The following is a 13,488-nucleotide window of genomic DNA, read 5'->3' as shown; positions in this document are numbered from 1 at the left end:
ATACCTCTTTTTCTGCACTGTTTTCCTCATCATGGCTTTCCTGGGTCTGTAATTAGAAAATAACTCATGAGGAAATCAAGGCAAGAGATTTATGTAGAGTAAAAAGGAATATATCAATATACAGTACAGTACAGTATTAGGGAAAACAAGGACATTGTTACATAAAGAACACAAGAAGGAGAAGGAATTATCATTATGAAGAGAAATTATCATAATGATAACCTTCAAAGTTTGTTGTCAGACCATTTCATATTTTGAAAAATTTAATTTTAATAATGAAATTTAATATTTCCATACTACCCTAGCATCCAAAAAGCAGGTTAAATGCCAACTTCTCTAGAATCTACATATTTCCCGTATTCTTTCACTGCAATTGTATTACCCCTCTAGTAGAGTACTGAAATAATATCCCTATCTGGTGGTGTATGGCGATGAAACTGCTTGGGTATCATATCAACAACGGTTTTAAGCCAACTCATCATTTTGGAGATGAACGAGCAAGGGTTCTACCACCCAATCCCGACAGGTATTTTGTGTTTTAAGGAGTTATTTACATCTTTACTAGCTTACAGTTGCAAATTAATATAGGATGTACTCTGATGGATTTAATATGCTAAGCACTGGGTGTTAAAGATCTGCATTCTATTTGTATCACATTTAGAGAGGGTAGTGTAATTTGAACAAACACCGAGATGAATGTGGCGTCTTGCCAGTCCTTTTTATAGAGCAATATTTATACGTAACTTGTGGCTGACCACTTGCACGTGAAAGACTCCAAAGATTAAAAGAAAAGTAACTTTTAGTGAGGATAATGATGTAAATCGCACTATTATCAAGCTTTCTGGCATTGATAATAGTGAGCTTCTTAATATTTTTACTAAATTTGCTATATTCTTGAAGAAAAAGCTAGCATGCCTTCAGGCAAAGGCAAGTATCCTACCCTATCCTGATCTGTTTTGACCCCTAAGGATAGTCATAGAAACCAGAGTCACAGTTTCAGGCCTGTGCACCAGCCCGGGGGGGGGGGGGGGGGGAATGAAAAATGGGATAGTGGCTGAAGTCCAGTCCACTTGGGTGCTGTAAACGCACACCCCACAAAGATTGGTGTCGTTTGGAGCCTTTTCCTTACAACTACAACTGGCCTTACTGAACTTCTTCGACCTCGACCTCTTCCTCTTCTTTTCCTCAAAAGAAGTGTCAGCATCAAAGTCAAAATTCAAAGAGAAGGACAAGTAAGAAGAGTCAGAGGAGGTGGAAGAATGAACACATTTATGCAAGCAGAAAAGTCTAGGTCTGAGCTACTAACAACAACAATGCTTCCCCAGGGGTTGAAATCACACTGGTTGCTCCAATAGGAACCACAACGCTAGGAGAGGGGGTACGCATAGGGGCCTGCGACACTGACACAGGTGGGGTCACAGGCAGAGGGAGCAAGGGTTACGGGACATGGAGCCCCAGGCACAAGGGTCAGGGTGACAGGCACAGGGGAAGAGGTGGCTAACACAAGGGTGATCAGATCAAGGGTAATGCACAGGGTAACACCTGGGACTGGGGTAACAAGCATTTTTGGCTATGAGGCCAACTCATGCCCAACCTTAGGTGTGACACCTACAGGTAGTAGAGTTTTTCTGCACTGGAGTCACAGTATGAGTCTTTACAATCCAAAGGAGACACTGGCACCGTGGACCCCAGGAGGGAGGTAGCCTCAGCTACCAGCTCCCTCAAAAAAGTCATAGAGGACCAACCTGAACGACCTAAGGAGGCCCAAGCTTTCCTAAGGTCAAACTTGTTGTCAGTGGTCAGCATGGAAATGGGAGAAGAGCCTCCAACTTCCGATGAGGTGTGGCGAACACTAGGAGAACCTCACATGCCACCAGAACCTGAGAAGTCCACTAATGTAACTTCAAGGGCTTCTTGCTCCAAAGACATACTCTCCAGGGATCAAACCAGGGGGCATATGCGCAGGAACAGCGGTAGCAGACGCACTCAATGAGCAGATGGAAGAAGTTAAAAGACTTCTTCAGTGTGTTCTTGGGTATTGCCAAGTCAGATCCTGGAGAAGGCTTACGTATCCTCCTACCCCTAAAGGTATATGCCTGCCCCTGCACTGGAGGCCACAAAATACACTTAATACATGGGGAGGATTGCAAACAATCATATCCCCTACACAATGCACAGAGAGAGTGTGGATCTAAAGCCGGTTTAGATATAAAACAGGTTGCAATGTCTACCCTTTCCTCAGCAAGTATGAATCTCTTGTTTCACATCCATTACAATCAATAGCTAGCATTCACTTCCAGCAAGAAAAAAACAGAATGAAAAGTTCAGTTACGGGTGCAACAGTACGTCTCTAGGTGTTGCAGCAAAAAATAAAATTCATGGACTTCCAACTGATAAAAGGGCTGGACTTCAAGCCTGCACTCACCAACTAGAGTTGTATACAACTTTCTGGAGTTGTATTGAATATAATCTTCATTAAATATTTGCACAATAAAAAAGGTAAAAAAGGTGGACTTTATCAACTACTACCTCAGAACTCAGTGTTCTAAAATACCGAATTAAGGAATTAGCAAGGATACCGCAAGAAGAAGCAAACCGAACTACTGGGTGAAACTTGAGCAGTTAGTCTACTATTTATTAGCCTTCTCTGGATTTACCTGAACTTAATGCAAACAATGAAAATAGTGTAGGGGTTACTAAACGTTGATTTACGTTTGTAATTAAAGCAAATAACTACAGCAATATTAACTTCAAAAGGAGAGGGAATGTGAGTGAACAAAATTCCTCCATATACATAAACACAAAAATGCAGTCAATGGCCGCATACATATAAGTTATAAAAAGGAAAAATCATGAACTGTACTGTGATCTATTAGCTCAACATAAACTACTGAAATTTTATTTGAATCTTGGAATGAAATAAAAGTCTTATCTACACTAGTATATAAGAGACTGAAGAGCATGTTAACAAGTCGTACCATCGACTAGTTAGTGGCCATCAACCACCAGAAGGTATGGTGATCGCCAGTGGGGAAGGCATTTTGCAAGGAGATTGGAAAGGAAATTTCTATTTTTGGGCGGACGTCGACACAGCTCAGAGTAAAAGCGATATGAACAGTAGGGGAGTTTCAAATATAATTGCTGTATTCATTCTTGAGATTTTATTATCTATGAAAAAAATCCATGTGATACACTACAATTAATCACCAAGATTATACCTTACTGTACCCTTTCAAGCTAAGCTCTCCATATTCCAACAAAGTAGTTTGAATACGCAAACTTGGATTTTCAATTGGAGTAGAAGCTTTCCGCCGCCATCTCCTTTTTGGGCCATATGCTGACTGTAAGTAGAGATAAAATTAATAAATTTTTCAAAGAGAACATTAAATAAAGTTATTCTTCAAACTTAATATGGTTATAAGTAATGATGACAATACACTGTACATTGTGTGTGTATATATATTAGGATTATAATACATACATACATACATGCATACATAGATATATATATATATATATATATATATATATATATATATATATATATATATATATATATATATATATATATATATATATATATATATATATATATATATATATATATATATATATATATATATATATGACCATTATCAAATTTGGTAATTAAGTCTACAGTACATTGACTCTTAAGTTTGAATGAAATTGTGCCAACCAAAGGATAAACATATTACCGGGTAACAAGATATTTAAAATACAGATGAGTTATATGATGCCAAATTCAAAGAACTAATTACTGACCTAGTAGTATGATAAGACTGTACTATGCAGTGAGATGCATCACTATGATTGAATAAAGAAAATAAAAAGAGGTTACCACTAATTATAAAAGTTTCTTCAGAAGTTATTTTGGCATTAACTTAGAGCTATATTGACAATTCATAAAATGAGTTTGCACAGTACAGTAATACACTAGTCAATTAATGAGACATTAAGATAGATACTATCTGGGGCAAACCAGAAAAAATACAAATAAAATAAAAATTTTTAAGTAATTTTTATTTTTCCTAACATACTTACCGAGAACTACTTTCTTTTGGAGTCACTTGTGATCTCTCTTTCTCGACCAAGGTTTTTCCCGCCGTTACCCCCCTACTCCGCTCTCTACATAGGCCTACCCCCGCCGCCAAGGAATGCGCCCTGAGGGCAGGATTAGGGCAGGTCACTGCTTCTCTGGGTCATTCTCCTCATTAAGTTCGTCGTATAGCCCAACTTGGCAATGGAAGGATGGCACTCGGGGATGGAAGGGAGGGCCATTACCCGAAAGTAGTTCTCGGTAAGTATGTTAGGAAAAATAAAAATTACTTGAAATTTTTGATTTGTTCCAACACAAAATACTTACCGAGAACTACTTTCTTTTGGAGACTTATACTTTAGGAGGCGGGAGTGCTATTCTGACACTTGACTCGGCACGTAGGGCCTAGAGGGCTATGGAATGCGGGGGCCTATCAGAGTGCGAGAGTGAGGGTAACTGCGCAACCTTACGCTATTATCTAAGACTTACCTCTTAAAAACTTCTTCTGACGATTTCCTCCAGATGTAGTCGTGAAGCTACACAGCTTGGAGGGCGGCAATGACTGTCCCAATGGAGAACCCGTCCAAGGATTTCCTTGAATAATCCTTGAGGTAGTGGGCAGTAAAGGTCGACTGGTGTGACCAAGTGCCTGCCTGTAGGATCTGCCCCACCGCCATGTTTCTCTCAAAGGACAAGGAGGTGCTCAGACCTCTGATGTCATGGGGCCGGGGAGTGCCTGGCACTGCCATTTTATCCTCTTCATAGGTTCTAGCGATGACTTGCCTCAGCCAGAAGGAAATGATGTTCTTGGAAACTTGCTTCCTATTAACACCTGTGGACACAAAGAGGTTCTTGATACCTGGTCGGAGATGAGCTGTCCTTTCCAGGTATTTTCTGAGCGTCCGTACTGGGCATAACTTCAAGTCTTCCGTAATGCCCGTCTTGGGAATGGCCGGAATTGAGAAACCTTCAAACCTCGGGTCCCAGACTGCTGGGTTCTGAGGCTAATCTTAGCCACAAAGGAGGGCACGAACCTGAAGGACACTTCCTTCCACCCTTTGGAGTGCGAAACGTCGTAAGACAGACCATGGATCTCGCCCACTCTCTTAGCCGAAGCTAAGGCTAGCAAGAAGACGGTCTTGAGGGTGAGATCCTTGTCCCCGATATCTTTCAGGGGTTCAAAGGGGGGACGACTTAGCATCTTCAAGACCTTGGCTAGGTCCCACCTGGGCACTCTCCTAGCTTGAGGAGGGCAGGATTGCTCGAAACTCCTGATCAGCATCGCTATGTCTCTCGCGGTCCCCAGGTCGATGCCCTTCAGGAGGAAGACTTGGCCTAAGGCGGCTCAAACTCCTTTAATGGCTGGAATTGACATTCCCACTTTATCTCTAAGATACACTAGAAACTCCGCTATGTCCGGGACCGAAGCTTTAAGAGGTCTAATGTGTTTCTCCGAGCACCACTTCATGAAGGAGGCCCACTTCGCCTGGTATACCGCGGTCGAGGATCTCCTCAGGTATAGGGACATTCTCTTAACTGTGGTGGCGGAGTACCCCTTCTTCTTCAGGAGCCGCTCGATAGTCTCCAGGCGTGAAGGCGAAGAGAGAGAGGGTTGTCGTGGAGCCTGAAGAAGTGTGGTTGGTGCAGGAGGTCTGATCTGGCGGGCAGAGGCCAAGGTGGTTGGCTCGCTAGGTCTTTTAGGTCCGCGAACCACTCTCTCTCCGGCCACCAGGGCGCTACCAAAGTCATCTTCAGGTTTCGGGAGGCCCTTACTCTGTTGAGTACCTGTCTTATCAACGTGAAGGGGGGGAAAGCGTACACATCCAGGTTGTCCCACTTGTGCTGGAAGGCGTCTTCTAGGGCTGCATTTTGGTCTGGGACCGGGGAGCAATAGACCGGTAGTTGGGCGTTGAGCTTTGTTGCAAAGAGGTCCATCACCGGGGAGCCCCAGCGTTGAATGATGAGTCTGGCTACCTCTGGGTGTAGAGACCACTCTGTCCCCACTATTTGACCCATTCTGCTGAGGCCGTCGGCCAGAACGTTTTTCTTCCCGGGGATGAACCTTGCCAGCAGCAACACTTGCTGTTCGTCTGCCCAATGTAGGATGTCTATGGCGAGGTCGCACAGTTCCATCGATCTCATGCCCCCTTGCTTCTTTATGTAGGCCACTACCATGGCGTTGTCGCACATTAACGCCACGGTGTTTCCCTTTAGACGACTTGCAAAGTGAAGACATGCCTTCTGGACTGCTCTTAGTTCTAGGACATTGATGTGTAGACGCTTTTCGCTCTCCGACCAGGTACCTCGTGCTGTCTCTTCCAAAAGGTGGGCCCCCCACCCTTGGTTAGAGGCATCTGTGAACAGGAGGTACTCGGGGGGACTGGACCCGAGGGGCATCCCCTTGAGGGAGTTCGACTGGCAGTACCACCAATCCAGGGAGGTTCTCGTGTCCGGAAGGACTGGAATTAACGCTTTCCGAGAGTCCGTCTGGGACCAGAGGCTCTTGAGGTTCCATTGAATGGGTCTGAGCCTCATCCTCCCTTGGGGAACAAGTTTCTCCAATGAAACCAGGTGACCTATCAGTCTCTGCCAGTCTCCCGCCCTCCTGGAATGTTCTGACAGGAACGGTTGAATGATGTGTTTGACGTTCCGTATCCTGTCCTCCGAGGGGAAAACCTTCCCCTGCACGGTATCCAACGTCCTCCCCAAGTATCCCATTCTGTTGGATGGGGTTAAGTTTGATTTTTCCAGATTGATTACGATTCCCAGATTCCTGCAAAACTGGAGGAGGTTTCTCCCTTGTTCCTCCAAGAGGGCCCTTGAGGTGGAAAGGAGCAACCAGTCGTCCAGGTATCTGATGAGACGGATACCCCGTTCGTGAGCCCACACTGAGACTGTCGCGAAGACCCTCGTGAACACTTGAGGGGCCGTCGACAGACCGAAGCAAAGGGTCTTGAACTGCAGGATCTGGGAACCCCATTTCACCCGGAGGAACTTCCGACTCGACGGGTGGACAGGGATCTGGAAGTATGCGTCCTTGAGGTCGACAGTCATCATATAATCTTTCTCCTTCAAGGACAGCAGGACGGATTTCGGGGTGTCCATCTTGAAGTCCGTCTTCTTGACGAACTTGTTGAGGGCCGACAGGTCTATCACGGGTCTCCACCCCCCCGTTGCTTTCTCTACCAGAAACAGGTGGCTGTAGAAGCCTGGGCCTGGGAGAAGGACCTCTTCCATGGCACCCTTTTCCAACATGGAGGAAATCTCCTCTTGAAGGGCGGCCCTTTTCATCGGGTCTCTGAGGGCCAACCATTCTGTCTGGCTGGCTGAAATAAGAGGGGGTGGATCTGCTAGGAAGGGGAGCCTGTAGCCCTCCTTCAGGACGGACACCGTCCAAGGATCCGCTCCTTGTGCCTTCCATGCTTGCCAATATGGTCTGAGGCATCCCCCAACCCGAGGCTTGGGCGGGAGTAGGGGGCCTCTCCCTCTACCTTCTCCTTGAGGGGCGGCCTGATCTGCCTCTCTTAGAGGAGGAGTAACCCGACCTGAAGGAGCTGGAAGAAGCTGGTGCTCCTCTGCAGAGGGTTGAGGAGTTGTTGCCCAGGAGGAAGAGGGGACGTCCCTCCTCGAAGTGCTGGGGGCGGCCTGAGGTGTCACGGCGCTATCTGAGGCGGCCCTCCTGTATGGAGGCCTTTTAGACGACGCAGGTCTGGGGACGTTGGCCTCCTTCTTTTTAGACACTTTCTCCATCAGGTTCTCCAGCTCTTTTAATGGGAATAGTGACTCACCCCACAAGGGAAGGCTACGTACGGCTCGAGCCTCTCTGTCTGGAATCCTCCTAGATACCTTCTAGGACCGTGTCTCGTTTCCGTAGGACCCAGTTGGCCGTAAGGGCGAGCGCCTGGTACGAGAGAAACTTGAGTGTTTTTCCCCCGGAGGTGAGAAGGTCCGTCAGGAGGCTTTGCTGTTCAGGATCTTCGGGGTCGACGGAGGCTTGTACGTTTACTAACGTGGAGGCCCACCAGTCCAGCCATGAGGAGACGTTAACAAGGTCCCGTGACATCTCCTCCATCATGGCGGCTTCCGTAGAAGAGAAGGAAACTGGGGCTGAAGAGGCCCTTTCGTCTGAGCCGCCTTGTCCTAGGATGTCCAAGGCTGGGTCCACGCCCTTCCGGAATGTATACTTTACCCTGCGATTTGAGGCTCTGGAGCAGTTTCGAGGCACTCTGGGACTTGGGGGCCTCTGCATTGCTGGCCACCATGTTGTCTATGTACTCCTGCCCTAGTACCAGGTCTGGGGCAAGAGGAAGGGCCAGGGAAGACTTCGGAAGGGTGGCGTGATGGGTAATTCTCAGGAGGCTTGACCTCCAGGAATCCCCCTTCGGAGCCGAGGGTTCCGTAATCCCATGGTGCCTCCTGATGAGGCCCACCACTCTTCTATATGCGGAGTCCTCTGACGGGGAAGCTTCCCCTCCGTCAGCCGAGGCCTCGGCCTGGAGAGGGGGCGCCGGGTTGCTGGCTCGGCAGACCGGTCGTCCAGCCCTTGAGTCCAGGGGGGCCGTCCTGTAACTGTAGTGAGCTCCGTAAGAGGGCGGATCCCGCTGCAAGGTGGGTGCCGCCGGCTCAGGGAGGGCCCTCGATTGCCCTAAGGCTCTGGAAGCGGAGGTCACGGTCCCGGTGGGCTGACCCGACAACGGGAACCTTTCCTTCTTACTCGATGGCTGCACCAGCTGGGCTGGTTCGGCCAGGCTGCCTGCAAAGAAGCGTGTTTCCCCCCGCTGGGCGGGGTGAACCGGAGGCCTCGAGGACTTATGCCTCTGCGAGAGGTCTTTCCTGCGTGCCAGATCGCGCGGTTCTAGGCTGTGCATAGAGAGCGGCAGCCTAGACGCACGTTCGCTGGATCGAGGGTCTGGTGAATGGAGCATCTTGGACTCTCCTGAAGGTACATAGACCCAGGCGCCTCCGGGAGAAACATTTCTCCTATACTTACGAGATTGGGAGCGGGAGCGCTTCTTGCTAGGCCGCGACCTTGACCTAGAGCGGGAATGTTCGCTCTCTGACAGTTCTCTTCTCCTGCGACGCTTCCCCCTGACTTCCTCCTCGGAAGATGAGCGTACTTCCGACGACGCCACGTTTCTCGCGTAACGGCTGTTAGCGTGATCCGCGGGGGAATTTCCCCGACGCCGGGTGCCCGAGATCGAAGGCTGGAGAAAGTCCTCGGGAACCGCCGTGGAGATCGTCGGCACGGAGTCCAATCTTTCCATGCTAGGGGGCCAGGGGTCCAGGGTCACGTCCATTCTCAGCGGTGACCTCCCTGGCGTCTTCGGTAGCTTCCATCCGAAGGCATCGCTACTCGGACGGCGAACTCTAGTTTGGCTGTCCCCTGGCGGGGGAGAGCCCGACGCACCGGCCCACGAGGGCGGCGGGGACTCTGAGACTACAACACTGCCCCATAAGGGGTCTTCAGAGGACGCGTGGCCCCCCATCACAAGGCCTGACTCACCCGAAGCACTACCGGGCCCTTCGTTAGCCCTAGAGGGGCCCGCCCTTGGTTCTTCCCTCGCACTGGATTCCCTGGGAAGAACGCCTTGACCTTCTACAACACTAGAGGGTTCTTGCCCTCTCCTCTGCGAAGGAGACGGAGAAGCCGAGGCTTCGTCGGACCGATCACTGGCCAACGGTAACGAAGATACGACACTAATCTTCCTGGGGGAACGCTTCGAAGATTTCTTCTTTTTAGTACTGTAGCGTACCCACTGGATATCATCCCAACTTACGCACTCCGGACACGTGTCCGCGGAGGAGCAAACTTTCCCCCTACACGTGGAACAAAGGGAGTGAGGATCTACCTACGGCTTTGAGAGGAAAGCCCCACACGACTTTCCGGCTCTAGGTCCAGGGCAACGACGCACGTGATCCATCGTTCGCACACGAATGGCACAACACTAAGTGAGCTAAACGTACACTGGGGATACACACAGGGTGAACGCACTGTAACACTTGAGAATAACGCACAGCGAAAAAACACAAGTCCCCACGCTGGAAACACGTGGAACACAAACGCGCACAAAGGATCGAGAGAGACGAGAGTGAGCTGTGAACAGCTCACGACCAAGGAACTTAATGAGGAGAATGACCCAGAGAAGCAGTGACCTGCCCTAATCCTGCCCTCAGGGCGCATTCCTTGGAGGCGGGGGTAGACCTATGTAGAGAGCGGAGTAGGGGGGTAACGGCGGGAAAAACCTTGGTCGAGAAAGAGAGATCACAAGTGACTCCAAAAGAAAGTAGTTCTCGGTAAGTATTTTGTGTTGGAACAAATAAAAAAATAAGTTGGTTATTAAAAAATAAATTTTCACAAAATATATGTATTAGGTTGAAAGAATATTGTACAGATAATGATTTTTCCATACAGTACTCTATAATATACACATTGAACATACATCTAGTCTGAGATCTGATTTGACAGCTGGTACTGTACTCAGTTCTAATTTAGTAATAATTTGAACTGCATCCCACACTCATCAATTTTCATATAATTTTAGCCCAATGCAGCCATATTAGTCAATGCATCATATGCTTTTCAGTAAACAAGGTAAAGTACAGTACTCTTTTACGCACATTTACAGCCCTGTACTACAATATAAAAATTCATCTAGATGAGTAATATTTTTATAACCAAAAATGCAATTCAAATTTTCACATTATGTGTCCAAATAAATAAATTATAAGAAAATGCAGACAGACTAGGTGTTCTAAGAAAACCTCGCTCATTTATATTGTATATTAATTTATAAAACATTACATGGTACAGTATACTAATGCACTTGATGAGGACTAATATCTGCAAAACCTAAACATAAGTCAAACAGAAACAATGAGCAACAATTTCTATACCTGTATTGTAGATAAAGTCTTAGTTACTTTACTTTCTACTTGATCAATCTTCTCTTCAAGAGGGGTTGAATAGTAATGATGGAACTGGTAGACAGAGAGCTCTCGGCTTTGATCTCCAAATTCTTCTCTAGTTTCTAAAGCCTTCTGAACAAGCCACTGCAAAAAATACAAATTGTTTCTAACTTCATACATTTCACTGCCTCACTACAAAAAAACATATCTTATTCCTTCCATTTAACTTCTATAAGATAAATAATATATTGGTAACAGCAGTTTGAATCAAATTAAGACCCTAAAAGATATTTAAAAACCATTTTTTTTTTCTGAAAATCAAAAGGGAAGAATATGAAATTAGGTTCATTACTGTACCTTGAACTCTCCAAAAATGTTATTTTCATTAGTAAAATAAATTTTTGAATATACTTACCCGATAATCATGTAGCTGTCAACTCCGTTGCCCGACAGAATTCTACGGGAGGGATACGCCAGCTATCACTATACTAGAAGTGGGTGTACTCACAAGCGCCACCTGTGGCCAGGTACTACAGTACTTGTTGTTGACGCCACCTCACTTTTTCCTCGGTCCACTGGTTCTCTATGGGGAGGAAGGGTGGGTCAATTAAATCATGATTATCGGGTAAGTATATTCAAAAATTTATTTTACTAATGAAAATAACATTTTTCAATATTAAACTTACCCGATAATCATGTAGCTGATTCACACCCAGGGGGGTGGGTGAAAAACCAGTGTACAAGACTAAAGGATAGCTAAGTATCCCGTATTTCATATAATCAGTTATCCACAATAACAATGAAATAATAAGTACCTGGTAAGGAAGTCGACTTGAACCGTTACTCTGCCTTTAATAAGATCGTCTTCCTTACTGAGCGCAGCGTTCCTCTTGGAAGGCTGAATCAACTCAAAGGTGCTAAAGTATACAGGGCTGCAACCCATACTAAAGGACCTCATCACAACCTTTAACCTCGGCGCTTCTCAAGAAAGAATTGACCACCCGCCAAATCAACAAGGATGTGGAAGGCTTCTTAGCCGACCGTACAACCCATAAAAAGTATTCAAGAGAAAGGTTAAAAGGTTATGGGATTATGGGAATGTAGTGGCTGAGCCCTCGCCTACTACTGCATTCGTTGCTACGAATGGTCCCAAGGTGTAGCAGTACTCGTAAAGAGACTGGACATCTTTGAGATAGAATGATGCGAACACTGACTTGCTTCTCCAATAGGTTGCATCCATAACACTCTGCAGAGAATGGCTCTGTTTGAAGGCCACTGAAGTAGCCACAGCTCCCACTTCATGTGTCCTTACCTTCAGCAAAGCAAGGTCTTCTTCCTTCAGATGAGAATGTGTTTCTCTAATCAGAAGCCTGAATAGTAAGAAACTGAGTTCTTAGAACTTGGAAAAGAAGGTTTCTTGATAGCACACTATAAGGCTTCTGATTGTCCTTGTAAAGGTTAAGACTTTTTTAGATAGTACCTAAGAGCTCTAACTGGGCAAAGTACTCTCTTCAGTTCATTCCCCACCAAGTTGGACAGGCTTGGGATCTCGAACGACTTAGGCCAAGGACGTGAAGGAAGCTCGTTTAGCAAAAACCGAGCTGCAAGGAACATGTAGCCGTTTCAGATGTGAAAACAATGATCCTGCTGAAGGCGTGGATCTCACTTACTCTTTTAGCTGTTGTCAAGCACACGAGGAAAAGAGTTTTTAATGTGAGGTCCTAAAAAGAGGCTGATTGGAGAGGTTCAAATCTTGATGACATAAGGAACCTTAGGACCACGTCTAGATTCCAGCCTGGAGTGGACAACCGACGTTCCTTTGAGGTCTCAAAAGACCTAGGGAGGTCCTGTAGATCTTTGTTGGTGGAAAGATCCAAGCCTCTGTGGCGGAAAACCGCTGCCAACATACTTCTGTAACCCTTGATCGTAGGAGCTGAAAGGGATCTTACTTTCCTTAGATATAACAGGAAGTCAGCAATCTGGGTTACAGTGGTACTGGTTGAGGAAACTGCATTGGTCTTGTACCAGCTACGGAAGACTTCCCCTTGAGACTGATAGATTCTGAGAGTGGATGTTCTCCTTGCTTTGGCAATCGCTCTGGCTGCCTCCTTCGAAAAGCCCCTAGTTCTTGAGAGTCTTTCGAAAGTCTGAAGGCAGTCAGACGAAGAGCGTGGAGGATAGGGTGTACCTTCTTTACGTGAGGTAGACTTAGAAGGTTCACTCCTAGAGGAAGAGTCCTGGGAATGTCGACCAGCCATTGCAGTACCTCTGTGAACCATTCTCTCGCGGGCCAGAGCGGAGCCAACCAACGTCAGCCGTGTCCCTTTGTGAGAGGAGAACTTCTGAAGTACCCTGTTGACAATCTTGAACGGCGGGAATGCATACAGGTCGAGATGGAACCAATCTAGCAGAAAAGCATCCACGTGAACTGCTGCTGGGTCTGGAATCGGAGAACAATACAACAGGAGTCTCTAGGTTATCGAGGTAGCGAACAGATCTATGGTTGGCTGACCCCACAGGGCCCA

General features: G+C 46.6%; 1 protein-coding gene across 2 annotated transcripts in view; it reads right to left on the bottom strand.

Moving 5' to 3' along the window:
- Positions 1–13,488, bottom strand: part of LOC137629629 (coiled-coil domain-containing protein 93-like) — a 103,189-nt gene that overhangs the window by 47,224 nt on the left and 42,477 nt on the right. For both annotated transcript variants that reach the window (XM_068361143.1, XM_068361142.1), the window contains exons 5-7: positions 10,952–11,107; positions 3,219–3,341; positions 5–46 (exon numbers count right to left, since the gene is read on the bottom strand). In XM_068361143.1, the coding sequence (XP_068217244.1) occupies positions 5–46; positions 3,219–3,341; positions 10,952–11,107 (321 nt within the window). The remainder of the gene's footprint in view (positions 1–4; positions 47–3,218; positions 3,342–10,951; positions 11,108–13,488) is intronic.

This window comes from Palaemon carinicauda, chromosome 37 (assembly GCF_036898095.1).
Source record: "Palaemon carinicauda isolate YSFRI2023 chromosome 37, ASM3689809v2, whole genome shotgun sequence".
In the NCBI taxonomy this organism is placed as follows: Eukaryota; Metazoa; Arthropoda; class Malacostraca; order Decapoda; family Palaemonidae; genus Palaemon; species Palaemon carinicauda.
This window is presented reverse-complemented; position numbering and strand designations above follow the sequence as displayed.